We start from the raw sequence: 25650 nt of genomic DNA, 5'->3' as shown, positions 1-25650 counted from the left end.
CAAATCTTTCCATATCCCTCTCTTCCAAAACTGTCCCACTTCTGTACCCAAATCTTTCCATTTCTCTCTCTTCCAAAACTGTCTCTCTTCTGTACCCAAAGTTAAAATTTTCTTCTCATATTCCATGACTGTTCCTCTACAGGATTCAAATTCTATGATCTCTCTTTCGTCCATACCTTTCTCCCTTCTCCACCCAATTGTCTTTGTCCTTCTCTTCTGTAGCTATTCTTCTTCCAGACTTCTCTCTCTTTATTCCTCTCTCCATTACTGTCCCTTATCTGGACCCAATTGCCAGATCCCTCTCCTGTCCACAAATGTCCATCCTCTTGATCTTTATCCTCCCACCCTTACATCTTACACAACTGTCCCTCTTCTGAAACGTTGTCACCCTCATGTTCCACTATTGTCCCTCTCCTGAATCCACATACCTCTATCCCTCTCTCTTCTACACTTGTCACTCTTCGAGTTTCAAATTCCTTTGTTCCTCTTTCCTCCTTGAGTCTGTTTTGAACCCCAACACCCCACCCCTCTCTGCTTTATTACTGTCCATCTTCTTGACCCAGTTATTTTTATTCCGATCTCCAAAATGATCCCCCTTCCTGACCCAAATCCTCCATCCCATCTGTTATCCACAGATGTTCCTCTTGAGGACCCTAATCCTTTCTCTTCCAAAATTGTCTTCCTTCTGGACCTGAAAAAGAACATAGCCACCATCATTTTCCACAACTATTTCTCTCCTGGGTCCAAATACCTCTGACCCTCTCTCTTCCACACCTGTACCACACCTGTACCTCTTCTAGTTTCTAATTCCTTTGTCCCTCTTTCCTGAAACAGTAATCCATCTTCTGGGTTCATGTCCATCTCTTCCCCAAATTTATTCCTCTTCTGGGCTGACATTCCTAGATCCCTTTAACTGACCCTTGTTTGAAACCAAATCCTCTGATCCCTCTCTGCTTCACAACCTTCCATCTTCTTCACCCAGATATTTTCATTCCTCTCTCCTCCAAAATTGTCCACATTCTTGACCCAAATCCTCCAACCCCTCCGACCCACAACTGTTCCTCTTGAGGACCCAAATCCCTCCGTTCTTTTCTCTTCCAAAATTGTCCTCCTTCTGTACCTGAAAACACTCAGCCACCCTCATCTTTTACAACTGTTCCTCGTCTGGGTCCACATACCTTCATCTCTCTTTCCATAACTGTCCATCTTCTGGACCCAAATCTCTCCTTCCATCTCTCTCTACAAATCTGTACATTCATTCTCTCCTCTTCAACTGTCCTTTGGACCCCGATATCCCCATTTCTGTCCCCTCAATAACTGTCCATCTTCCTGAACCAAATCCCTTCATTCCTGACTCAAAATGATCCCTTATTTGGACCCAAATCCTCCATTTCCACTCTCCACCACCACTGTCCATCTTCTTGACCCACATTCCCCATTCCTCTGTCCTCAACAACTGTCTCTCTTTTGGACCCAAGCCGCTCTATCCCTCTCTTCTCCTCAACCTCATCCAATCCCCCTCTTCTCCCTCATCTAATAATGTCAGGTTTGTATATTCGTCTGTGACCCCATAGGGTAGATCTCCCCTCGGTTCCTGTGCCAGTGACACCCATACAAGAAATGTCCTTGGACAGCCACCAACAAAAACGAAACCACATCATCAGAAACGTTTGTGTTCTGTTTACATCCTAATTAGAGAGATTTCCCATCACTGACCGACCTTTTAGGTAAAATATTTTACAGATATTGCTGAGGGCAGCCTGGCTGCGGAATATCCAGACAAAGCCATGGCTGCTGAGTGAGTTACAGATAAGTTTGCTGAGCTGTTGTGAAAGTTTTAGGATCCCAGGGTCAGCGGAGAGGCTTCCTGTGAATGGGGTGGGGAAGTTCCCAGCTTGCTCCAGTTCGGAAGGCCCAGAGTTCCCAGGACTGTAAAACTGGGCAGAGGACTGGAGAAAATAAGAGGAGAGCAGAGGGAAAGAACGAAGGAATGGGGCCTTCAGAGATCCACTAATGAGACCGGCAACTGCCTGGAATAACAAGATAATGGTGTAGACCAAACTGGGCTTCCTGGTCACCTCTCCAACCCAACATCCTGGACCATTCCCGATATCCTCATCCCTGACTCAGCACTACAAAGGTAATGGCCTGCTGGATACTCATTGACCTATCATCTATCTATCTATCTATCTATCTATCTATCTATCTATCTATCTATCCCCATATATATCCTTTATATCTCCCATAGCTATCCCATATCTCTCCTATATCTATCCAATATCAATTTCATATCTCTCCCATATCTATCCAATATCTATCCCATATCTACCCCATATCTACCCCATATCTACCCCATATCTACCCCATATCTATCCCATATCTATCCCATATCTATCCAATATATATCCAATATCTATCCCATATCTACCCCATATATATCCCATATCTATCCCATATCTATCCCATATGGGGGGACCGCGGTTCTTCCGATGGTCGCAGGTGGCAGAGACAATACACAAAGAAGGAGCCATTAAACAATGAACTTATTTGTTCCCTTTTGTGTTGTTATGTATATTATAGAAACTGTTTTGTCATATCGGTTTGAGTAGTGCAAAGAAAGGCGCGTTGATCCTGCCAGAAACCCAGAGTTACCCAGTTCTGTCCTAGATTGTAAGCTCTTCAGGGCAGGGTCCTCCCCTCCTCCTGTGTCACTGTCTGTATTCATTTGTCATTTGCAACCCTTATTTAATGTACAGCGCTACGTAATATGTTGGCGCTATATAAATCCTGTTAATTAATAATAATATTAGACTACAGAAGACCAGGTGATGAGACCTACTGGGGATGTTCTGTAGTTCTAATGCACTTCTTATCCTAGGGTGACAACGCTTCTCTTCTACAGATAGAGAACATTGGGTGTTGTCACCCCAAGAAAAAACTTTAAAGAGGACCTGTCATTGCACTGCTGGTTAAGGGTCTAGGACTCCTGGATGCAGTTTTAGGGTCCAGGGCCCGGCACTCCCCTCCTCCCTATTCCCGTCTCTGACAATGGGGGACACCCTTCTATATTGTCGTGCTGCTTCTGCAGGAAATTAAAAGCAAAGTGTGTAACCGCAAAGATTTCCTCCCTTTGGGCTCCTCATATCACAGCGCAGGGTGCCACGGCATTCATTATATAACGAGCTGCTCTGTTTAAAGAGAACCAGTCAGTTGCTAAACTGAGTGAGTTCAACAGCCGACCAATCGCAAGCGGACGATTTGTGAGTCTGGAAAGTGCAGGAGTTGTGTCATGTGATCAAACCGATCCAATTGGAGGATCCCACTTAAATTTGGAAGGTGTGTGCTGTGTTTTGGGGCCATTGGAGTGATTGGAGCAACCACGGGCCATTATTTGAAATCTCTGGGCCCCATACTAACCAATCTTCCAGGGCCCCCTTCCCTAGGTCTAAAAGTTCCAGCAAAAGTCATTTTTAATTAGAGACCCCCCAGCACAGAAGCCCACTTGTTCAGAGGTAGCCAATAGTGGGCCCTGCGCAGAACTGGCTTGGACCCCCCTCTGCTTAACTGACCAGGGGCCCCTGTAGCATGCAGCCAGTGATGTCCAACCGAAGCAAGAAATCTTGATTTGGGTCAGGGACTAGGAAGGTAACGTGGTCATGGAAGCAACATGGCACTAGAAAGAATTCTTTATAATATCCAAACAAAAGCCCAGCAATGAAAATAAGATGGGAGGGGAGCACAGGGATTGCACAGTCTTGGGTCCTAAAGGGTTAAACACTCATTTTGCCTGCGGTCATATTGAGGTTTCAGTAAGCAGTGCAGAGAGGGAGGGGTTACACCTGATATAGCTCTGACATATACCGCAGTGCTGTACAGGGAACACAGAACCAGCCACATCTCTGTACAGAGGAGCTGACACTCTAATCTTGAATGAAAGTACTGTGAAAACATTTGTAAATAAAGCCCTGAGTGTCCCTGGGAAGGGGTAGGAGTGGCCCCTGCTCATGCAGTGTGGGATAGATGTGAGTTGTGTACATTGTGTTATCTCCTCTGAGCTCCCACTGTGAGGTCAGTCTGGGGTTGCAGCTTGCAAATTTACACAGTGCCTGGGCTGTTTATCCAGTTCACACAGCTTATCAAGCCGCAGCAGGACTACAACTCCTAGCATGCTCTTCTCAATGGAAGATAGGATGGGCTAGGTATTAGATGGCGGCCAGGTGGGTGAAGACAGGCCAACCTCTATGTTATGAATGTAGGGATGGGCACAGCGGGTATACAGACCCAGGAACCCAGCACAGGGATGGTGGGAACCCGTCTGACTTTCTCCAGCAGCTCAGGATGACGTGGGTGAGGAGAGGACAGACGGGCATTGGGTATGAGCAGTGAGACGCGGGTATTGATATCAGGTAAGCTGACCCCTCATGACTTATTTACACCTCACCAGCGCTGAGTCTGGAGGAAGTGCCGGTGACTCCTCAGGGCAGAATCACCTCCAACGTTCTGCAGCTGCTGTGTGCCGGGCGATCAGGTAAAACCCAATAATGGGCCTGCGGTGTTCTGTGCGCCACATATTACATTTCATCGAGGCAATGAGAAAGAATTAACATTCATAAAATCACCGGGTTTTTATTTCCCCCATCGGGGGGATTTTCTTATTTCCTGTCCTAGTGACAGTCATATAAGAAATGGAGGGTTTGGGTGTCACCTTGTCTGGGTGAGATGTCCCATCATTTCCTGTGTCGATGCTGTTGGGTCGGCACCTGGCGTTTATAGGGGTCCCTGATGGCCCATATCTACCCTCAGTATGGACGATCTAGGTTACATGGAATCAAAATCAAAAGTTAGATAACCAAAAAGTTAAATTCCTATTTTTGACCTCAATGGGGTCATCTGAGCCCCCTTCCGTAAATCTTACAGTGTTCTTTTTTACCAGAGTAGGAGAGTTCTGTTCCTGACCAGCTTGGGGGTTTCCATACCTGTCCATATTGGGGGGCTCTAACCATCCCTAACCATCCTGCTCACAAGGGATCATCGTCTCCTCTGCAGTAGGGAGCTTTATTTCGCCCATTTTAGGGTGTTTATTTTTAACATAGAATAATAAAGTAGTGTAGCCCCCACCATGAGAGGGGGTCAGTCCCCTGTGGGGTTTGGGGAACTCAGTTTCTGTCCATGTTGAGTTGTTCCTGTTCACTTTGGAATTTGGGGAGTCCCCTTTCCCCATATTGGGGTGTTCCTCACCTTTGCAGTAGGGAGCTCTATTCCTGTCTATGTTGGGGTGTTTCCACCATTTTAGGGTATTTATCTTCCACCATAGAGTAAAGCTGCGTACACACCTGCAATTTTTCTCGTTGGAAAGGATCTTTCACGATCCTTTCCAACGAGAAAAGACTGCACGATGCATGAACGATGCTGTACATACAGCACCGTTCATGCTCTATGGAGAGGGGAGGGGGAGAGCGACGGAGCGGCACCCTGCTGCGCGCTCTCCCCTTCCCTTTCATTACGATCGGTCGTCGTCCATCGTCCATGGATCCGCCAGGACGGTCGTCGGACGATGGACGACGACCGACTGTACACACGGCAGGAGGCGGTTTGGAGATATCCATTCCTGTCCAAGTTTGAGGTGTTTTTGCCCATCTTAAGGTGTTGCTGTTCACTTTGGAATTTGTGGACTTCTGTTTCTGCTTAGAAGGGCTAACTCCCCATCCTAGGGTGTTCCTCTCCTCTCCAGTAAGGAGCTCCATTCGTCTTCCCCCACATTGCATTTAATGTACAGCGCTGCATAATATGTTGGCGCTATATAAGTCCTGTTTATTATTATTAATAATTATAATCTTAGGGTGTTCCTTTTCACCATAGAGTAGAGGAGTTCTGTTGCTGTCCACGTTGAGGTGTTCCTACCTATCTTTAGGTGTCCCTGTTCTCTTTGGAGTTTGCGGAATTCCCCTTCTATCCATATTGAGGTGCTCCTTTTTGGAGTTCTGCTCCTCCTCAAATATTCAGAGCCCCCATTACCTTAGGGTGTTCCTCTCCTCTGCAGTAGGGAGCTCTGTAGTTGCCCACATTGAGGTGTTCCTGCCCACCTTGGAGGTTTCAATGTCCATACCTTAGGTGTCCTCACCCATCTTCAGAAGTTGCTGTTCACTTTGGAGTTTGGGGAGTTCTGTTCTTGCTCACATGAGGTGACTCCCATCTTAGGGTGTTCCTTTCCGCCGCAGTAAGAACCTCCATTCCTGTCCACACTGAGGAGCCTCCACCCATTTTAGGGTGTTCTTTTCCCCCATAGAGGAGCTCTGTTGCTGTCCACATTGAGGTGTTCCTGACCAAATTGGAGTTTGTGGAGCTCTACTCCTGCGCCAATGGGGTGACCCAGCCTCCATCTTGGGGTGTTCCTCCCCTCTGCAGTAGGCAGCTCCTTTCCGGTCCCTGTTGAGATGTTTTGGATGTGTTCTCCTCTATTGTTTGGTGTTCCCATATACATTGGAGTTTGGGGAGTTCTGCTCCGGCTCACAAGAGGGGATCCTCCCTGCACCCAGATGTTCCTGTGCCATACGAAGCTCCATTCCTGTGCAGATTGAGGAGTATCCCGCACTCTTCGGAGTAGATAGCTGCTCAGTTTCTGTCCACATTGGGTGCTCCTACCCATTCTGAGAAGGTTTCTGTCCACATCAGGGGGGTCCTGTGTAAATTGGGGTGTTCCTGTATAATTAGGGTGTTCCTTTTGACCTTGGAGTAGAGATTTGTTTCTGTCCACATTCTAGGTGTTCCTGCCCTTCTTCTGGTGATCTTCTCCATTCTTCAGTTTTGGGAGTCCCATTCCTGTCCACAATGAGGTCTTCCTATCTTCTTTAGAATTTGGGGGTTCCATTTCTGTCTACATGGGGGTGTCTCTGCCAGGCTTGAGGTGTTTCTGTATACTTCAGTGTCTGGGGGGTTTGTTCCGGACCACATGGGGTGTTCCTGCCCATCTTGGATCATCTCCATTCTTCGGTTTCAAGAGTCCCATTCCTGTTCACAATGGGGTCTTCCTGTCCATCATGGGGTCTTCCTCTCTTCTTTGGAATTTGGGGGTTCCATTTCTGTCTACATGGGGGTGTCTGTGCCAGGCTTGAGGTGTTTCTGTACACTTTAGTGCCCTGGGGGTTTTGTTCCGGACCACAAGGGGTGTTCCTGCCCATCTTGGATGATTTTCTCCATTCCTCACCTTGGTGATTCCCAGTCCTGTCCACACAATGGAGTTTTCATGTCCATTTTTTTTTTGGGGGGGGCAGGTTTCTTTTTAAGCTTTATAGGGGTGTCTCTGTGTACTTGGGGGCCCCTTCTCCATTTTTTTGTGGAGTCTGCTCATCATTGGGTCTTCCTGGCTACATCAGAATTTCATTTGTCTGTTTGGGGATAATTCTCCAGTGCTGGGGTGTTCCTGTTACCTTCATGTTTGGGGAGTTCCATTCCTGTCCATTAACCAGTGAAAGTGTATAAGGATGGGTGAATGTTCTGCCAGTTATGGGTGGTAACGCTGTGACACCAAAGTCAAACTTGCTCAGCGCTGTAACCCAGTGAGGGGCTGAACCTACCTGACTGGGGTAACACTGCGCCACTCCGAGGTTTAACAATTGCCCCCTTTACCTTGTTGGGTAATTGATTTTTCTATTTTTGATATTCGGTAATTGGTTCTGGGAATCTGATTACCGCGGCTTGCCAAATTTCCATCTAATTGGATGGCTGGAAAGTCATTTTCAGAACCAGCCAACTGCAAAATAATGCGCCGGAGAGGGGACGTAAAGGGGACCTGTCACCAAGCATGCACCCAGTGAAGTCAGCAGTAGCTGATAGGTCCTCTCTACACACTATTAGACCACATTCACCAGTGTATCTCTCGCGTTCACTCTCACGGCCTTGTCGCCTGATTGGTTGCTGAGTCTACAATAAAAGAGAACCGCAAAGCCGATGGCGACATTTCCTGTGTCTGTATCGTGTTTCAGGATATTTCACAAGGCCGGGGCAGAGGAACCAACCACACGTGAGCTGAACCACACGGGCAAACACGTGACAAAACCATGTCCGCCGCAATTTTGCCATCCAATCAGATTTTAGATAGAAATAGATACATTGTGAGATATGTTAATTTGTTGGTGTTAATAAAGTTGATTCAGGCCATTATTTCCCATTTATCATTCCCCCCATTATCACAAAACATAGTAAAGGGGGGAGTTTCTTTTAAATGTTTAATACAATGCTTCAGAATGAGAAGATTGTCAATGGCCCACAAATGTCTGTTAGACCCGAAGTCTATAGCCCCCGAGGGCATTTGTCCTTGGCATAGGAAGGGGTTTCTGCCCCATGCAAAGCCAAAATCTGTGGAATATTTAAATCTAAGTCAGGGCAGAGCTTGTCCATCAGGGTTTTACCCCTTTGATCAGATTCTGGGGGGGGAGCAAAGTTTGTATTTTTGTAATTTTATTGATTTCAGTGCAGTGCAGAGCTCGGCAAATCTTCCACGTGGGCTTCCCTCACCGATGACTCTGCTGAGCCAAGCATAGATCGGCTATGTATGATTGGTATAGGAAGGGCCGGTTTTAAAAGTAGCAAAATGGGCAATTGCCCAAAGCTTTGATTTTCTCCACGGCCCCCGTGTTGGCCATATTGAGTTTGGAACGCTGGGGCCGATTGCCCACTTTGTGTCATGCCCACCTGTAACTCAATACCTTCATTTTCAAAAAGATAAAACTAAAAAATTCACCCCCAGCTTATAGCCCCATAGACCTTAAGGGAATCTAGGAACCTTATCTGTCTGCTCTCGGGGGTAAATTTTTCCTTGGATCCTAAGGACGGGGGTTGGGGGTTTGCCCGATCTTTTTGAGAACCCATCTGACAACCTAACAAGCCGTGGTCTCAGGTTTCTGCTTAGTGAAGACACCCCGGCCCGTAGCATCCCTCGGCCGCCCAGGTAGATCTTCTTTGGCGACAAATGAGCTCAGGTTCTACGTAAGACTGTGCAGCCCTCTCCCCCCCCCCCTCTCTCCGGGCCTGGGGGCGGGCCGGGTCTCAAGTTCCTCAAGGAAGTGCCTGAAAACTTATCAGAGAAGTTTGTGCTTCTGTCACAGGCGGGAGTCCATCAACCAGAAGGTGTCCTGGGGCCGGAGTCAGCCACAAGTAAGTCAGCACCGGTGGGGTTAGGGGTGAGGAGGGGGTCGATGTAGGTAAAATGGGCCTGGGGTAAGGGGGGTACCCAGATGTTTCAGGCTGCGCTCAGCTCACACCTCTCTCTTTGTCTCAGGGGCAAGTTTTAGCAAGCAGCAGCTTCTTCTTCATAGTCGTACGAGCAGCACAGCGTTCCTTGTAGAAAGTTTTTGCAAAAAGTTTTCACTTGTGGGCCGGTAAATTTTTTATTTAATTTTTGAAACTTTTGAACTTTTTGTAAAACTGACATGACAAGCATTAGCAGATATTGGAGATGGTTGATGGTGATGCTAAGCATACGCACGTCTTGTGATATCCACGATCGTTTGAATTTGCATGGTGCCTAATGACAATTAGCTGTACCCGTGGTCCATCGTTGGGCATCGGAATTTGCCGCGGTCAAACGGGTTAACCATTTGTGAATCTGTGGCAATGCATGTGCAACTCCAACACATGTGCAGGAACTACAGAGGAAGTGGGGAAATGTAAAAGAGGGGGTGTTTTTGAATTTTAATTGTTTTTGCTGTGTTAGGTGTCAAGGGCCCAATTGGGGGCCATTGATATTGAAATGGCTCCATGCTGGGGCATTTGCATGCGGCTTGCTCTTGTATTGATGGGATGTGACCAACTCTTTCACCTAATGCTGACCCTTTCATGAATTTGGGGGCGGACCCGTCCTTTAAACAATTCTTGCCCCATTCTAAATTTGAGAGTCTCAGGTGAATTGTATGCAAATCTGCTGCAACAAAAACAGGGCAGCCCTGCACTAAGCATGTGGCCCCAACCCCACCATGGGCAGTGCGAGCCAATCAGGGATAAGCAAGGTGATCGGGCCCTTAGAAATCCCCATAAGGGATTTGGCCCCATTTCCTGTCCTGTTGATTGGATTGGGGTCACCTCTTCATGGCGTCTCTTCCATCGACCCCCTGCACATTCTCTGCTGTCGCTTCACACCGAGCCCACATCCTCCTTCCCTTCAGCACTTCCTTCCCGCTTTTCCACAAGTCTTGTGTTTGTTTGTCAACCAGATTTGCAGGCCGGCGTTGAGCTGCAGCTCTGCGCTCCTCCATCTGCGGCTCGGAGACTCTGCGGCTCTGCTGTTCCTTTATTAATTGTTGCTATGCAGAATGAATGCAACATTTCCCTTTTATGAATTCTTTGTCTCCTGCCGATCTCCTGCAGCCACTTTGCAGTCACTTCCTGCACTCCACCAATGGCTGCACGGCATTTCCCATGTAGGGTCTCACAATGGTGGCCTGTGCTTGTGTGACTGTAATACGCTTGTAGCCTGTGTGACAACGCTGGAACACAATTGGAAGGCACAGACGGGGTGTTGTCACCATATAACAGGAAGTGCCTAAACAAGGACTTTCATGGCAGGATCACCAGAGATTTGGAAATGAGCTTGTTCATTCTTTCCATGGATTGGAGATTCTATTAATAGATTTGTAAATCCTTCATTTAGGTCATTACCTTATATGGGCGTCATCAGAAATCAGCCTTACAGTGGGCGTGGCTGCCCAGGTAACTTATAGATGGGAGGGGCTTACGTGGGATTATGAATGGTGGGGATCATTGGAGGTGCAAAATGTGCACTATGGCCCCCAAGCTTTCCTCAGGCAACAGGGGCCCTCAAAGGGACCCAAGTCACTTCAGCAGGAGGGCAATTCAGATCTGCAGAGGGGCCCACTGTGTCCTGGGGTCACCAGTGCCGTATGGTAGTCGGGCGCTCACCATGGAGGATGCGGGGTGTCACAAGGGTCAGACAGGAAGTGGCATGGCGGCGATGATGTAATACTCCGTGTGTGATGCGTTCCACTTCTCCTTCCTGCACACTGACACACGACCACAAAAAGTCCCAAAATTCAATGGCCGGGGTCACTGATCCCCACCAAGTCCCCTCTATTGCCTTGAAAGACATGGGGCCCTGGAATAATGACACCTGGAGGCCCCTTAAACAGCCTGACACTCGGGGTTCACCTGAAACCTATGGAATGACAGTAGGTGATCTGAGCCGGGGTTTCCGTTTATTTGTCACCGGCTGCTCCTATCTTGATGTTTACACAGAGTTCAGCTACAATGCAATCAGTGCACAATCACTCCGCACTGCCGGGCCAACGCCTTCCCCATGTGTGTACAGAGCGTATGAGGTGACAACCTGAGAATAGTCCGGTCGTAGTAGTATTGTAGGATGAATCAGCGAATTCACTTACCATCGCCCTGTACGGCATGCTGAAGTGGCCCCTCAGAGTCACTTTAGCATGCCATACGTGTTGCTGAGCACACAGTGCAGTTCGGCCTATCTGTACAACACTCATGTTAGCTGAGGGCGGCTTCTGATTCACATTCTGCTTGCAGTCGGCAGCCAATGCCTTGAGGTTAAATGTTTTTGAAACCGGTCGCACGACCGGTTTGCTGCTGCGTGCCAAACCTGGCAGAGAGAGACGTCCTGCCAATACAGGAGGTGGAGTCAGAACAAATCAGCCCGCATGTCAGCCAATCACTAGCCTCAAAGGTTTACTTGTCCTGCCTCCTGTTCTAGGGTGACAACGCTTTGTCCTTGTGTCCCAAATGGGATCCTGCGTTGTCACACTGTCGTAGCTTGTCACTGTTGTCATTGAGTGGGAAAAGGCTGCAGGGGATCAGCAGCACCAAAAGGAAGAAAAATCATCTGACTGGCTCTTTCAATATCGACCGTGTTTGGCCAATCAGATTCAGAGAATTGATTTATCATTGATTGGCTGAATTGATTTGTTTGAATACTCATTATGAATGGAAATATTGACCCGTGTCAGATTTCCTAGACTGGTCTTATAAACCTTTTCATTCTGGTCCCGTTATCAATAGATCTGTCCAATCAGATTGCAATAGATCTGTCCAATTAGATTGTACCGTGTGTGGATGTCTTAAAGGAGCCAATTTGTACCCCCCCCCCCCCCAAAACATTCTTGTTCTTTCATGATTTTACTCTTTGATCTTCTACTGGTCATGTGACCTGGGACCTGTGACAGCCTAGGCGGCTCTATTGACAGTTAGCGGCCCCACCCGGCTTATAACAACATAATGCACATGGACAGGTGATACTGCCGCCCTTTTCGCTGTCAGGGATTGGACGTGGGGAAGTGGGTGTGGCACTGTTTTGAAAACAAACATTACATGTGACTAATATCTGTGTAGTCATGTGACTAATTTAATCCATGTAGTCATGTGACTACACTGCCATCTCCAGGTGATTCTTGGAAAGCAAAGCAACGGTTACCACTGATAGATTTTCATTTTCCTTAGCCTGGGGGGGGGGGAGGTAAGATAGAACATCTTTCAGATATACAGGTTGTCACCAGGACAGGAAGTAAGAGGAATCTCCTCCATGGGGACACAGCAATACCAACACTAGCATTTAGAAATCGTATCTGGATGGAACGACGATTCTGTGAGCACTGATTGTGGTTTTTAATTTAGTTTGCGATCTGTTGCCGTCTTTTTTGTTTTCGTTAAGGAAGTGGCAGCTTTACGCAACGTTTTCTTAGGAATTAGTGTGGGTTGTTAACCTCTGAGATCCCGCAGGGAAGCGAGCCTGCGGTCATAGGGGGGCAGGGGTAAGGAGATCGCCCGCTTCTGCTTTTTTGGTAATACTTGCGTAACGATTGTACTTACCCTCTGCCCCCCCTCGCAGATTCCTACTTTCCAAGAGCAAAATTGCTGCAATCAACTCAACATTGCAGCCCCATAGACGTCTATAAGTAGTTGAGCCCTATAGAAGTCTATGGGGGTCTATTGAAGACCATACAGGCAACTAGGTGGCTCCAATGAGCAAAGCAGACCAGAACCAATCAGCACCAGGCGGCCCTCAATCACAGTCTGATCAATAAACATATTGGCCCCCCAATCAATATTCGATGGATTCCAATCCAATTTAAAAAACCACAAATTTTTCCTCTTGTAAAATTACAGTTTTAATACAATTTTTTACCTTGGATTAGGAAAGGGTTAAATATAGATATTAAAAAATTGTTGAGGTCGGCCCGCATTAAACCGGCGAAATGCCGCAGCCGGTGTTGCCCAGGCGGCACGCATCGTAGCTAACACGCAGGATGCCGGAAAAGCTTCCTGTTCCAACGGCTGTTCAAACAAACTTCTATTATGTCCGACACGCAACGAGGAGAACCTACCATTGTGTTGTCAGGTGTGCCAAATCCGTTGTGGGTATCTTTATATCAGATTTCGAAAAACCGGTTTGACCGTCTCAGAGTATTTAATCCAAAACCGTCTACCTATCTTCGCTCCCCTATTTCATCCCTGGCCCTCCGGGAGGGTCTATGATCTTGCAAATGTCCCAGTCCCGGGCCAAAAAAGATAACGCAAGACTGATAAGCCTGAGGAAACTTCAGTACCAAAACTACAAATTACAACCAAACAGAATTTATCTGTCTCTGGGTTGATTAAGCAGGAATGTTTTAAGGTTTGAGTTTTTAAAAAAATCCAAAATTTTACCCAAATTTGGAACAGAAATCCAAAATTGAAACAGATCCAAAATTTTACCCAAATTTGGAACAGAAATCCAAAATTTTACCAAAATTGAAACAGATCCAAAATTTTACCCAAATTTGGAACAGAAATCAAAATTTTACCAAAATTGAAACAGATCCAGAATTTTACCCAAATTGGAAACAGAGATTCCAAATTTTAAGGTCAAGATTTAATCCTAATCTCTACAAGCTTTTAGACTTTAGACTTTTATGCCCTTTAGGTCTACAATAAATTGGGTAATTTTTAGGGTCATCCTGATCAAATTGTGCTGATATTTGAGATTTCTAGTCCTGCTACAAGGTCTGGTTCAGGGTGGGACAAACTGGCCAATTGTCCAGAACCCTCAACTTCTCCAGGGCCCTAATGCACAGAATAGGAGGGGTATAAGAATCTAAATGACGGTACAATTGGGGCCACCACTTAATATCAACTCAGGGCCCACTGTTAATGTTGGTGATAAAGATGGTGGTGAAGGGTTCGGCCATATTGGCCCATAGAGTAGGCAAGCTCCTGGACTACAAAAGTTGTTTCATATCTGTATCTCTGTCTTTCCCTCAGGAGGCCATGGAGACGTTCAGTTCCAAAGATCTGGCCCTCCAGGCTCAGAAGAAGATCCTGAGTCGCATGGCCAGCAAGTCCATGGTCAACATGTTCATCGACGAGACCAGCAGCGAGGTCCTGGACGAGCTGTACCGCGTATCGAAGGAGTACACCAAAAACAACGCCGAGTCCCAGAAGGTCATCAAAAACCTGATCAAGATTGCCGTGAAGATCGGCGTCCTCTATCGTCACAATCGATTCAGTGCCGATGAACTGATGCTGGCCGAGGACTTTAAGAACAAACTGCACAACGGGGCCATGACCGCCATTAGTTTCTATGAAGTAGACTTTACGTACGAGAAGGAGGTATTACCGGACATCCTCACGGAATGTAAAAACTTGCTCCTCCGCCTGGTGGACAAACACTTGACCCCCAAATCCCATGGCCGCATCCAACACGTCTTCAACCACTTTGCGAACAAAGATATGCTGAGCCAGCTCTACGACCCCCAGGGGTCAATGAGGCCCCACTTGCAGAAAATTTGCCATGGAATGAACAAACTCATCGATGAGGGCAAATTGTGATGATGGACAATGTGGTCACCACTCTTGCCTGGAATGTCCAGATCCTTCAACCGCTATTTAATGCTGAACTCAAGGTGCCCATTTTTTCGGGGGGCGGGGCAAGGAGGTTCTTCTGAGACCACCAGTGTCACCTGACATTTGTGTGTTCCTTTTGCACAAGAGGCCTTCTTCAAAGACCAAAAACGAGGAGCCAAGGGACTTTTCCTACCTTGAGCCAGCAAAGACATTGTGGAATCTTCCACACGAAGAGATCTTCCATGGTCATAAATTTTGAGAACTTGTGGATTTTATGATTCTTGTTGTAGCTAATTTTTCTATGACCACCAATCTGCTCCCTATGTGACTGCAATTTTTTTTTTTGGTGATGCCACCCAACTCGAGACTTTGTTTACAAGTTTTGTTGTGCGAATGGGGCAAGGGTGGTTGAAATAGAGATGGTTTGAAGACATTGGTACAGATATAAAAGGGCTTGGGTGCCACTGTGGCACCTTGGGAACAAAAAACCTCGGGGTCAAACTGGTATACCACATCATCTCCCATCCATCAGTGTACAAAATGATTTGGTGGGATAATTTACAAAATTTTTGTAAAATTAGGAAAATTTGGGGAAATTTTGTAAGGCTTTACCTGTATATTGGTTCCAGGTCAGTGCCTCAGGATGCTCAACCAAGCACCTGTAGAGGTTATCTATGGTGGCTTCCATATTTTCCTAATGAAGAGCTTCCTGTAGGTAAATTCTGGAGACCCCAAATGCCCGTTACTGTCCTTACACCTGTTGGCACCATGGTTGCCAAGTCTTTGCTAAAAAAATAAATTTGTAGCTGCTTGATTCAATGCAGAGGGCACCAATTCCTCTATACATTCCTCCAGATTGTCCCTCATGGGATGGCCTTAGATACATGCAGGTCCCAAAGGGTCATGGGAAGCTTTCTTTGACCTTCCAATGTAGTGTTTTGCTGCCTCTGTCTGCAAAGACTGGAGACTTTTGTGGTATAAAAAGGAAAACTGACCTTATGGGCCCCTTATTCCACCATAGCTCTCATTGGATGGCAGGAGAAAGGGAAATGAGAAAAAAGGGCATTTGCTTTATTGATTGATTTGTCTATGTTTTGGTGTTTTGTGCAATTACTAGATCCTGCCAGCAATCCAAGTAAGGAGATATCTATTTTTTTATCCTTCCTTCAAATACAAAGCAATTTTTTAGATAATGGATTTGAGCAAAGGGTGGCACCGGTGACAACGCTGCTACTTTATAGTTACAAGTGTTGTCACCTTCAGACAGGAGGTTTATTACAGGCAAGATTACAGGTGCAAATAATGGGGACATGTAATGGTATTTTTCCTTATGACATGGTTGCACTACAGCCATCAAACAATACGACGAGCCTCAACGGTTACAGAATGACCCCCCCCCCATGTGTAGTCCATCTTTGATCCTCCTGATGTCACCCCTGCGTTATGTCTGCCGCTTCCAATTCTGCTCCAATTTTGGCTGCACTGTTTACATTCGGAGTCTGAGTTTATAATCGCTGGCTTCTTGTGATGAGATTTCCCGTAAAGAGCAGCGGTAATGGCTGGGCATGTCTGAGAGTCTTAAGGGAAACCTGCACCAAAAAGGGCCAGCAAAAACACTGTGTCCTGGCCTCACTGGCTACATGCTTACTCAGGAAACAGAGGCAGCCAGGTATTTTACCTGACACCCAATCTTCAGGGACAGGGGTCAGATATTACCTGGTGTCACTATACCTTTAACTGGGTTTTTAGCCAGATTATTTAACTTGAGACTCAGCTGACCCTTCCCCCATGCTGTCTCCCAACCTCAGAGTGTGCATCGTATCAAATCACATACCCCTTAGATGTTTACATATCACCTTACTACGTGGCACTGTGTGTTATGCACACTCAGGAGGTGGGAGACAGCATGTAAGGTCGGACAGTTGAACTAGCTGGAAGTGGAAGACTTTAGGTCACCCCCTTGATGGACTCCTTCTGGATGGCTCAGTTGGAGTAAATGTAAGCTTTGAAATAATCAAAGCCAGGGTTTTCATATTGTTATATTGGCTCATGACTGGTTCTCTTTAAGTTCCACTTATTTTTTCCCCCTTGAACCCCCTTAAGCTGGGCATTAACCCCATTTTTTCATATTTTTGTTTGCTTAGATAAAAGAAATAATTGGGAACCAGTCCCGCCTATGGTGTACATTCTAGAGAGAATACCAAAATTACAAAAATTTTCCTCTTCGATAACAAAAATATTCCCAATGTCGGGACATTTTCAGTTTGCATCAAACTCTGTTTCCGACGTCAATTTTAAAAATTATTTTTTTAAAACCTACAATTGTTCTCCGGCCTTTGTTGAGTCCTAATTCAGAATTCTGGCCCTGCCTATGAGGATCAGTCTAATTTGTGTGGGTTTGGTTTTTCCAAATATGGTCATAAAGGGGCAGGGTAAATGCTAATCAGGGGTGGGCTTACACAAACATAAAATTGATTTTAAACTATTTTTTTTTCAAAAAATATTTTGAAAATGTTGTTGGTTTTAGAAAACAAAAGGAAAACCCAAACATCTAATGGTTATGTGACAAAAAATAAAAAGTGCAACTTCCACAATTTTTGTGGGGAAAGGGTGGCAGCCCTAATGGAGGCCAAGGGTATACCCTTTGTTAGGTTGTTATGGAGGTCAGCGTTTATGTTGGTGATATTACCACACACTTTGTCCTAGTGAACGCACTGGAAATGAGGCAAATTCTTTCTCCTGACAATAATTAAAGCTTAACAAAGGTTTTAACCCTTCCCTGCTGCATCTAGAACCTTCCAAAGATCCATTTTCATCCATTTCATTCAAAGTGATGCTTTCTATTCTTTACAGGAAGAGCTGACTCAGCTGATACAATTTCCTCTTTACATTTTCCAGCTGCTGCAAAAAGTCAGTTGGGAAATGGACAACTCACACACCAGAAAGTAACATTTTCACATGGGCTCCGCTGTTGTATTTCAGAGAGCTCTTCTGGGTTCTTCTATTTCACCTCTGAGGACATCATCAGAAATAATGACAAATGTTATGGGGGTGGGGGGTGTACCGTCCAATCATCTGGAACGCGGATATGGAATATCTTGTACTGTCTTGTTCTGAATTAAATCTCTTGACGTGATGTGGTTTTCTGTTTATTATTCCGGACTGAAAATACAACGTTCCTGGCTGTCATGCCAATCCTGCTGCTTCACGGGACACTTGAACCAAGATGGCGGCCAGCGGGCCAACGATGCGAAGGATAAACACCCGTTGCTGGCGGGATCCTTAACTAATAGCCGGCTGCGGAAACATCTGAAATGAATCCATATTCTGAGCGAGGACTGAAAGGTATATTATTGCCATAGATTAGGGGCCCCGCGCCTGGGAACCCTCCTAATCTCTATTTAATAAAGCCGCAGCGGTGACACCTCAATGGCAGCCATCTTTGGTAGCCTGCCCTCCCCCCAACTGTTATAAATATTTAATATTCGTCCTCCATTAGGGCTGACGGGAAATCGATGGACGATGACGGATGGGTCGTAAAATGCGGTCCTGGAAAAGCGTTCATACATCAAACTGACGCCAGCCATAGAAACATACGGCAAGGGTGAGGAAGGGTTTTAATAATGATACCCCCCCCCCCACCAAAGTGATCTAGGACCTGTCCCAGTCCTGGTTTCATTAAAGGCGCCATCCATCACTGATATTTCATGGGTGGAATAAAGTACCAAACTTTTACATTACAAAGGGGGCCCCAGCCTGTGAGGTGTCAGCAGCAGGACAAATGATGTAATGGTGGGCGGAGCTGAGAACACATCAGGACTGTGACCAACAGTGCTTGGAAGAGGTTTGGAACTCATGGGAGGAGCTATGGAATTAGTGGGTGGGGCTAAAATTTGGTAGCTGCCCAATATTAAGATATCAGCTGAAGTGACTGACCCTTTAGGGTTACACAGCTTCTAATTTTGCAGGTCTGGGGTCACTGCTCCGCCTCCTGCTGATTGTTGGTGGACTTTTTTTTTTTGTTGGTTGAACACTGACACACTGGTGAGACCCACCCCGGAGGTTCCAGAACACCATAACCTCATTCAGGTACCCCCCCCCCAACTTCCTGCATCCTCTAACCTGCACCAATACCTCCACCTACCTGTCCTAACCTTCTGTAACCTCATACAAGCACCTCCCCCAACTCCCTATCCCTGGCACCTGTATCCTTACAAAAGTATCTCCCCATTTCAGGCCCTGCCCCTTGTAGTTTCCCCTTTCCAGTCCCAGGTTCCTGTAACCTCAGATAAGTACCTCCCCCTTGCATCTCTTATTACCAGCCTCATGTGACTTCACACAAGAACCTCCCCCTTCCAGTCCCAGCCTGCTGTAACCTCACACAAGCACCTCCCCCTTTCCAGCCTCCTGTAGCCTCACTCTGGTGACACCCTCCCCTGAGGTTCTTGCCTTCCATAACCTCAACGTTTTAAAAAAAAATATTCCATTGGAAAGACTTGGAATATTTAGGCCAAATAAAATACAAATTCAGGATTCTTTAAGCTGATCCCGTCCAATCAAAATATAAAAAGATGCCTAATAGCCCGTCCCCTTTCTTAACTTCCCCCCTCTCTTGGTTTACCCCATGTAACCTGTGGGATATCACCAACATACCACTGAGATTTGGATGCTGAAGGGAAGATTTTTTATATCTGTCTACTTTACCTGCTGGGGGGATTCCTCTCACTTCCTGTTCAGTGACACCTATAACCCTCCAACTCACAAGGTGTCACCGAGACAGGAAGTAAGCAGAATCTCTGCAATGGGGACACAGTCGGCAATAAAATCATCCAGAGCTTCCCACCTTTCCCCACTCTATCCAAAGCAACAAAAACATCCACAACCAGTCAGATAAACACATTTATTGAAGGCTGTTTTGATCCAAGGCTCGGTTTGGGGCCCCGGGGCCCTCCCTGTAGTTATTCTGTAACGTGTCCAGCCTGTCACAGCTGTTTGCTATTTTAACTCGGGTCAAAGTTCAAAACAACTGCAGATCATTGAAGCAGAAGGGCGGGAGATGGGTTAACCATTATCAGAGCTTCAGATCTGGAATTCATTGAGTGCATTTGGCTTCTGAAATCGGTTTCCAGTCATTTGCTTACCGCCCATCCCTTGCCAAAAATTGTGGAAGCATTTAAACCGGTCAGGCTTTCATTGATGTCTGTGAGTGATGAGCCCCTGTATGCCCTGGAGATGGTTGAAGAAGGGAATCCTTTGACTTCCTGTTGTGTCACTGACACAGGAAGTAAAGGGAAATCTTCCTAAAGGGGACACAGACTGCAAATATTTGATCCTTGTGTACTGAAAATTGCTCTGGCTGTGGACACATTTACATTTCCAGGCTCTCAGGTGAACTTTGATTGTTTGCAACATTTCATTTCTACAGATCACATATTTACACAATAACAAAGTGTACAAAAATGCACATTAAATATCAGCTAAAAACCTTTATCTGTGATCAGCCAATCACAGCCAAAGTCACAGCTGACTTCCTGTCCAGTATTGGTGATGGTTCCTATGGGATATTAATATGTAATATCGCTGACCTATGCAGTCAAACCCCTCAGCAGGACGACCTTAGGGGCAGAACCAATGGAGGTCATACATGTTCATCCAAAATGTGTTCATTTCTACAGTGCAGCTGATTAATCATCCATTATGTATTGATTTCTATAGCGCCAACACTGTCAGTGGGCATGTACAAAAAAAATACAGGATGGGCACAGGAGGCATTTAGGCTAAAGGTGGCAAAAGTTACAGGTGGTGAATGTCCCCAATGGATGATTGCCACATTCACAGATATGTATGTAAAAGATTCCTTTATGACTTTCTATGTCATGCAGCCAAGGACAAAATGTCTCATATTGCATCCTACCCATCTCTAAATATGGCAGCTGGATTATTTTATCTTTTTAGGCTTTTTTTTTTCCAGTGATTCTGCCACTATTGCACTTCCTGTGCTAAGGTGACAACTCTGACTGTACCATATGTACAGACGAGCAGCGTTGTCATCATAGCACATGACTACAAAACACTACTCCTCTCCAGACAATGAGGGGTGATCTGTAGTCCATGGACAGAGCAACGTAAAGGATAAGAATGCAGCATGGAAAATAAGCAACTGGCAGGATCAGGAGGAATATTTTTTTGAAGTCTTTCAATTGGAATTTTTAAAGGTAAATATAAGATCATTATTTGGGTTTACATATACTCTAAAAATGTCTTTCCTGGTAAAAGTGCTAAACAGGAAGTCAGCTGTGTGTTCAAAAATCCCTCCCACACCACATGACACCTCTTTATAATTTATTATATGTTTTTAGACTTCTCCTGTTAGGTTTGCATGTGAATGTATTATATGTTTCCACAGCACCACCTAGTGGCCATTTTGATGCACTGCAGCACAAACACTAACAGCACACAGGTGACCTATGCTATCCCCCTCTATGTCTTGTGTAAAAATTGTCCAGAGTGCTGGATGACTCGGTACTGCTACTGACGGTGTTTCACCGGTTTGATGAATCCATTAGCCAGCTGCTCTGCCGGACATGCAGCATACAGCCGACACAAGCCTATAGGGTAAAGGTGAACATGTTCCTGGTTTCAAAATACATTTCTTGATTGGGGAATAAAAGCGAAACTCCAGCCAAAACTAACATGATAAAAATGATAAAAACCCCTTCTGTAATACTCAACCCTGAGATTCCCCTGCCGCAGTACTCTTTTCTGCCACTAGATGTCAGTCTGATCACCAGCATCAGACAACCCATTTCATCTACAAATAAATAGTTCTGGGCCCACCCCCAGCCTGTGATTGGACAATGAGAGGAGAAGGAGCACAATGAGGAGCTCATGTCTCGGTCACTTTGCTCTCTCCACCTGCACGCAAACTGTAAGACACCTTCTGCTCCTTCTTTATATGAAATTCCATAAAGGCAGGCAAAGGTTTAAAAGCAACCCTTCTACACAGACAGGAAGTGAGGGGAATTCTACCTAATGGGGACACAGATGGAAATATAACTCATTAAAGTAAGAGGACCTGTCATTACTACTCTGTAAAAATATATCCCTGCCATGTCCAATATATAGTACTATCATTATACCTCAGGAAGGCTCCACCTGTTATCTTTACCAAGCGTCCATTACCTCCAGTCAGTGATTCTGCCTAGGCTCAGATGATGTCATCAGTCTGCTGCAGGCAACAGGAGGCATTTCCTCAGTATCCTCCACATGAACTGTAAATTGAAACTTGGTAGCATGAGGTAAGAGGCAGCATGTGTCAGACATTTGCAGAAAAATGAGTTGGCATCTCAGTCCAGGATGTAGATGGTGACTTTGGATGATGCCTGAAAAAATGGCTCCTGAGGAAAAAAGCAAATGAAGGCGTTTTCAGGGGAGTCCTGGGACCTCTGTTTTATGCAAACACATTACTGAGCCTTAAAAAATATAACAGATGACAGGTCCACTTTACAGTCAGGGGTCACCAGGCGCTGGCAAAATGTTTTTCCTCCACATAAAACAGAAACCTGATTTCACGAGGTCTTGGAATAACCGCCAGGGAGAGGATTCATAATGACCAAGAACACTTGAACCAGGGAGGGGGAGGGGTTTGTAGATATGCAGGGGAGGAGTATAGAGATAGGCAGGGGAGGGGTGTGGAGATGGGATTTTGGGTTTAGAAATAGGCAGAGGAGAAGTATAGAGATAGATGGGGAGGAGTTTACAGCCAAGTGGGGAGGAGGATACATAGGCAAGAGAGGAGTATAGAAATGGTTGGGGAAGGAGCTTAGAGTTGGGTGGGGAGGGGTATAGAAATGGTCAGGGAAGATGTACAGAGATAGGCAGGGGAGGGGTATAGAAATGCTCAGAGAAGATGTACAGAGATAGGCAGGGGAGGGGTATTGTGATGGGAAAAGCAGGAGTTTATTGATGGGTGGGGGAGGAGCTAAGAGATGGGCAGGGGAGGAGCTTAGAGATGAGCAGGGGAAGATTTAGAGAAGGGCAGGGAGTAGTATACAGTTGGGTGGGAGAGGAGCTTAGAGTTCGGAAGGAGAAGAGTTTAGCAATGAGCGGGAGAGCAATTTAGAAATGGTAGGGAGGAGTAAAATGATAGGCATGGGAGGAGTATACAGTTGATCAGGGGAGGAGCTTAGAGATGGGCAGGGGAAGGGTTCAGTGTATCACTACTACAGCTCCACCGTTTATAAAAATATCTGTCCATTATAAAAAAAAAACAATGAAAATAAAAACCCAAGGTCATAACTTAAATATCTCGTCCTCGTGATCCCGGATGGCAGTAGCCCGGGTGGTCACTGTTAAGGGGACCGGTCCTAGGACTGAGCGTTGCTGAGTCTGCGGGGAACCCTCCTGGGAACGGCTGAGTTGAGGACTTTGGTAGCCACCAACGACACGGGGCGCTGCGTCTTCCTCGGCACCACTGGGGAAAAAAAAAGAAATCTTTAACTTGGTATTGATATATCTGTCCCTGTCTAATAATTGTGTCACCCTGTCACATGACTATGGGGATCCAACGGGGACTACGTTGCTACACACATGGGAACGGCTCACATGAATCAAGCCTTGAGCAACTCAATGGCTGCCCCCTACGATACCTCAAAACCACCACAAGATGTCCTCAGTCTACGAGGCTGGATGAAGCTCGGGTTCATTCATCTCAGAGAACTGAGGACACAAAGTGAGTGCAAGGCACCGCCATGGCACCATACAGTCACAGTATATTAGGGGCCCCTAATGATAGGGATGACAACCCTAGGCATCACATGACCAGGCCAAAGATTTTAGGAAAAGATATATTCACAAAGAAAACACACTGATATAGATCATGCGATCCTTCCCATAGGGCAGGTCAACTAAACAGGAATAGAATTCTCCTCTTCCATAGAGATCACATGACTACACTGCCATGTGACATATTTACAGAACAAGGTACAGGTCAGCTGATCTGACTTTCCCTTCAAACTTTTACTCACCACCAAAAATGAGCCCAGAGCAGCATTTTCTCCAGGTAAGTTAGACAATTTATTCCGTACTGGAAGAGATTGCAGAGTCCCAGGCTGCTCTGATAACAGTCAGGCAGTCGGAATTTCTGGAAAAAGAAGGTTGGAAAAAGAAGGAAAAACAAGCTCCACCCTAACCTGAATATTTTTTGAGCCAAAAACTCGGCCCCCACTCTCTGGACCAATAGGAGGTAAGGCAAGGATCCTATGTAGCTCAAGCATGATGCAGGACTTGTGGTGATAAAAGGTAATGCATCTTGTTGTTGTTGCTCCCAGCAGAAGAGCAAAGTGACAATTCCAGCGGCCTCTCCGCCGCCTCCCTTATCACACTCTGAATCTCACATGACAGATCCTGCGGTGCGGTGTGCATCCTATTAGCGACTCAGCCTATAAAACCTGTCTTATGAAACCTGTCTGCACGCATAATTTCCTTCCTCCTGATTCATCAAGAATAAAAATGAGGAATTTATCGTCACAGACGAAACTGTTATCAGTGATGGAAGACATAAAGAGGACCTGTCACAACCCTTAGGAGCTGATAACCCCCCAAGGTGGTTCACCCAACTCAATGAGAATGAATAGAGAAGTGAAAAAGATCATGATGGAAGAACCTGGAATGTCCCACAACCCAACCAATCAGAAGTGTCTACACGCTGTCATCTGATTGGCTTTTGATGGGAGTATATGGTCCAATCCTCCCAATCTTACTTACGCCTTCTCCCCCTCCCGTAGCTTCTTCACGGCGGCCCTCTTGGATACCCGGATCCTGGTGTCCAGATTGGTCATAAAGTCGCTAGCCGTCACCTCGTCCTTGCGCTCGGCCTGGGAGGTGCTGCGGTGTGTCCGGCTCTTCTCCTCCCGATCTGGGTGACCTGTGGCCGACCCCTCGCCAGCTCCGCCTCCTTCTTGTTCCTTCACTTCGTCTCCCTTGGACAGCTCCGGCTGCTCGGTCAGGACGGGAATGCTGAGGAATTTCTTTAGGAAGATGGAATCGTTGGTGTAAAGGCGATTGGCTCGTTTTATTTGCTCCATCTGTGGGGAGAGAAGACATGCGGTTAGCGCCACCTGCAGGTGATACATGCAACTAATGCGAAATGCGTTGATTTGGATGGGGAAGGGGACTCAGGAATTGGGGGAGCCAAGACAGGGCGGGGGTCGGGCATAGCATTGGCCAGTGATTGGACAGCTGGGGGGGCAGAAGGGGAACCTGGAACAAGGGAGCCAGGGCAGGGCGGGGGCCAGGCAAAGCATTAGCCAGTGATTGGATATCTGGGGGCAGATGGGGAACCTGTTGGTGCAATAAAGTACCCAGCATGCCCCTGGACACGAAGGCGACCCCGTCCCCCAGCCACACACCCCCAATGGGTCCCCCAATGTCTCTGCGACTCACCGTGACCCCGTACTTCAGTGCCAAGCCTTGCAGGGTGTCCCCCGACTCCACCAGGTGCTCCACCTTCCGGATTCTGGCCGGCGAGTACGGTGACTGGACCAGGCTGCCATAGGAACGCGTCCTGGTACCGCGGAGCAGCCCGGAGTCCCCCGTCCCTGGGGTGGAAGCCATCGCTGCACTGATAGGGAACACTTCCCCCCTCTCACATGATATCTGCTGCTTCTCCTAATTCAATTCCCAAGGAGGAGGAGGAGGAGGAGGAGGGAGACATAATGGAGTCACATGACCCTGCCTTCTGCTGTCCCCTGAGCCTGGCTCCCTGCTGCTCCTTTGGGAACGACTGACAACAGCTGTCCAGAG

The 25650-nt window shown here is 46.5% G+C and overlaps 2 protein-coding genes across 5 annotated transcripts; one reads left to right on the top strand and one right to left on the bottom strand.

Moving 5' to 3' along the window:
• Positions 1-6: 6 nt before the first annotated feature.
• LYSMD1 (LysM domain containing 1) lies at positions 7-25626 on the bottom strand. 2 transcript variants are annotated; one of them, XR_011923013.1, is made up of 4 exons: positions 25291-25626; positions 24613-24932; positions 22030-23320; positions 7-691 (listed from the first exon to the last, which is right to left on the bottom strand). XR_011923013.1 is itself a non-coding variant. In XM_072428311.1 (3 exons), exons 1-3 carry the CDS (start codon positions 25459-25461, stop codon positions 23140-23142), a joined length of 672 nt encoding a protein of 223 aa, XP_072284412.1. In that variant the 5' UTR covers positions 25462-25626; the 3' UTR covers positions 19734-23139. The 2 variants fall into 2 exon arrangements, 1 of the variants encoding a protein (XP_072284412.1); XM_072428311.1 differs by lacking the exon at positions 7-691 and having other exon boundaries at positions 19734-23320.
• TNFAIP8L2 (TNF alpha induced protein 8 like 2) lies at positions 1779-17983 on the top strand. Of its 3 annotated transcripts, XM_072428313.1 has the most exons (3): positions 1779-2140; positions 4333-4406; positions 14266-17983. In XM_072428313.1, exon 3 carries the CDS (start codon positions 14272-14274, stop codon positions 14830-14832), a length of 561 nt encoding a protein of 186 aa, XP_072284414.1. In that variant the 5' UTR covers positions 1779-2140; positions 4333-4406; positions 14266-14271; the 3' UTR covers positions 14833-17983. The 3 variants fall into 3 exon arrangements, with proteins under 3 accessions (XP_072284414.1, XP_072284415.1, XP_072284413.1); XM_072428314.1 differs by lacking the exon at positions 4333-4406; XM_072428312.1 differs by lacking the exons at positions 1779-2140; positions 4333-4406 and adding an exon at positions 8142-9153.
• Positions 25627-25650: the final 24 nt, after the last annotated feature.

Source organism: Pyxicephalus adspersus, chromosome 12 (genome assembly GCF_032062135.1).
Source record: "Pyxicephalus adspersus chromosome 12, UCB_Pads_2.0, whole genome shotgun sequence".
Lineage (NCBI taxonomy): Eukaryota > Metazoa > Chordata > Amphibia > Anura > Pyxicephalidae > Pyxicephalus > Pyxicephalus adspersus.
The sequence above is the reverse complement of the archived record's forward strand: the minus strand, read 5'-3'. Positions and strand labels throughout refer to the sequence as shown.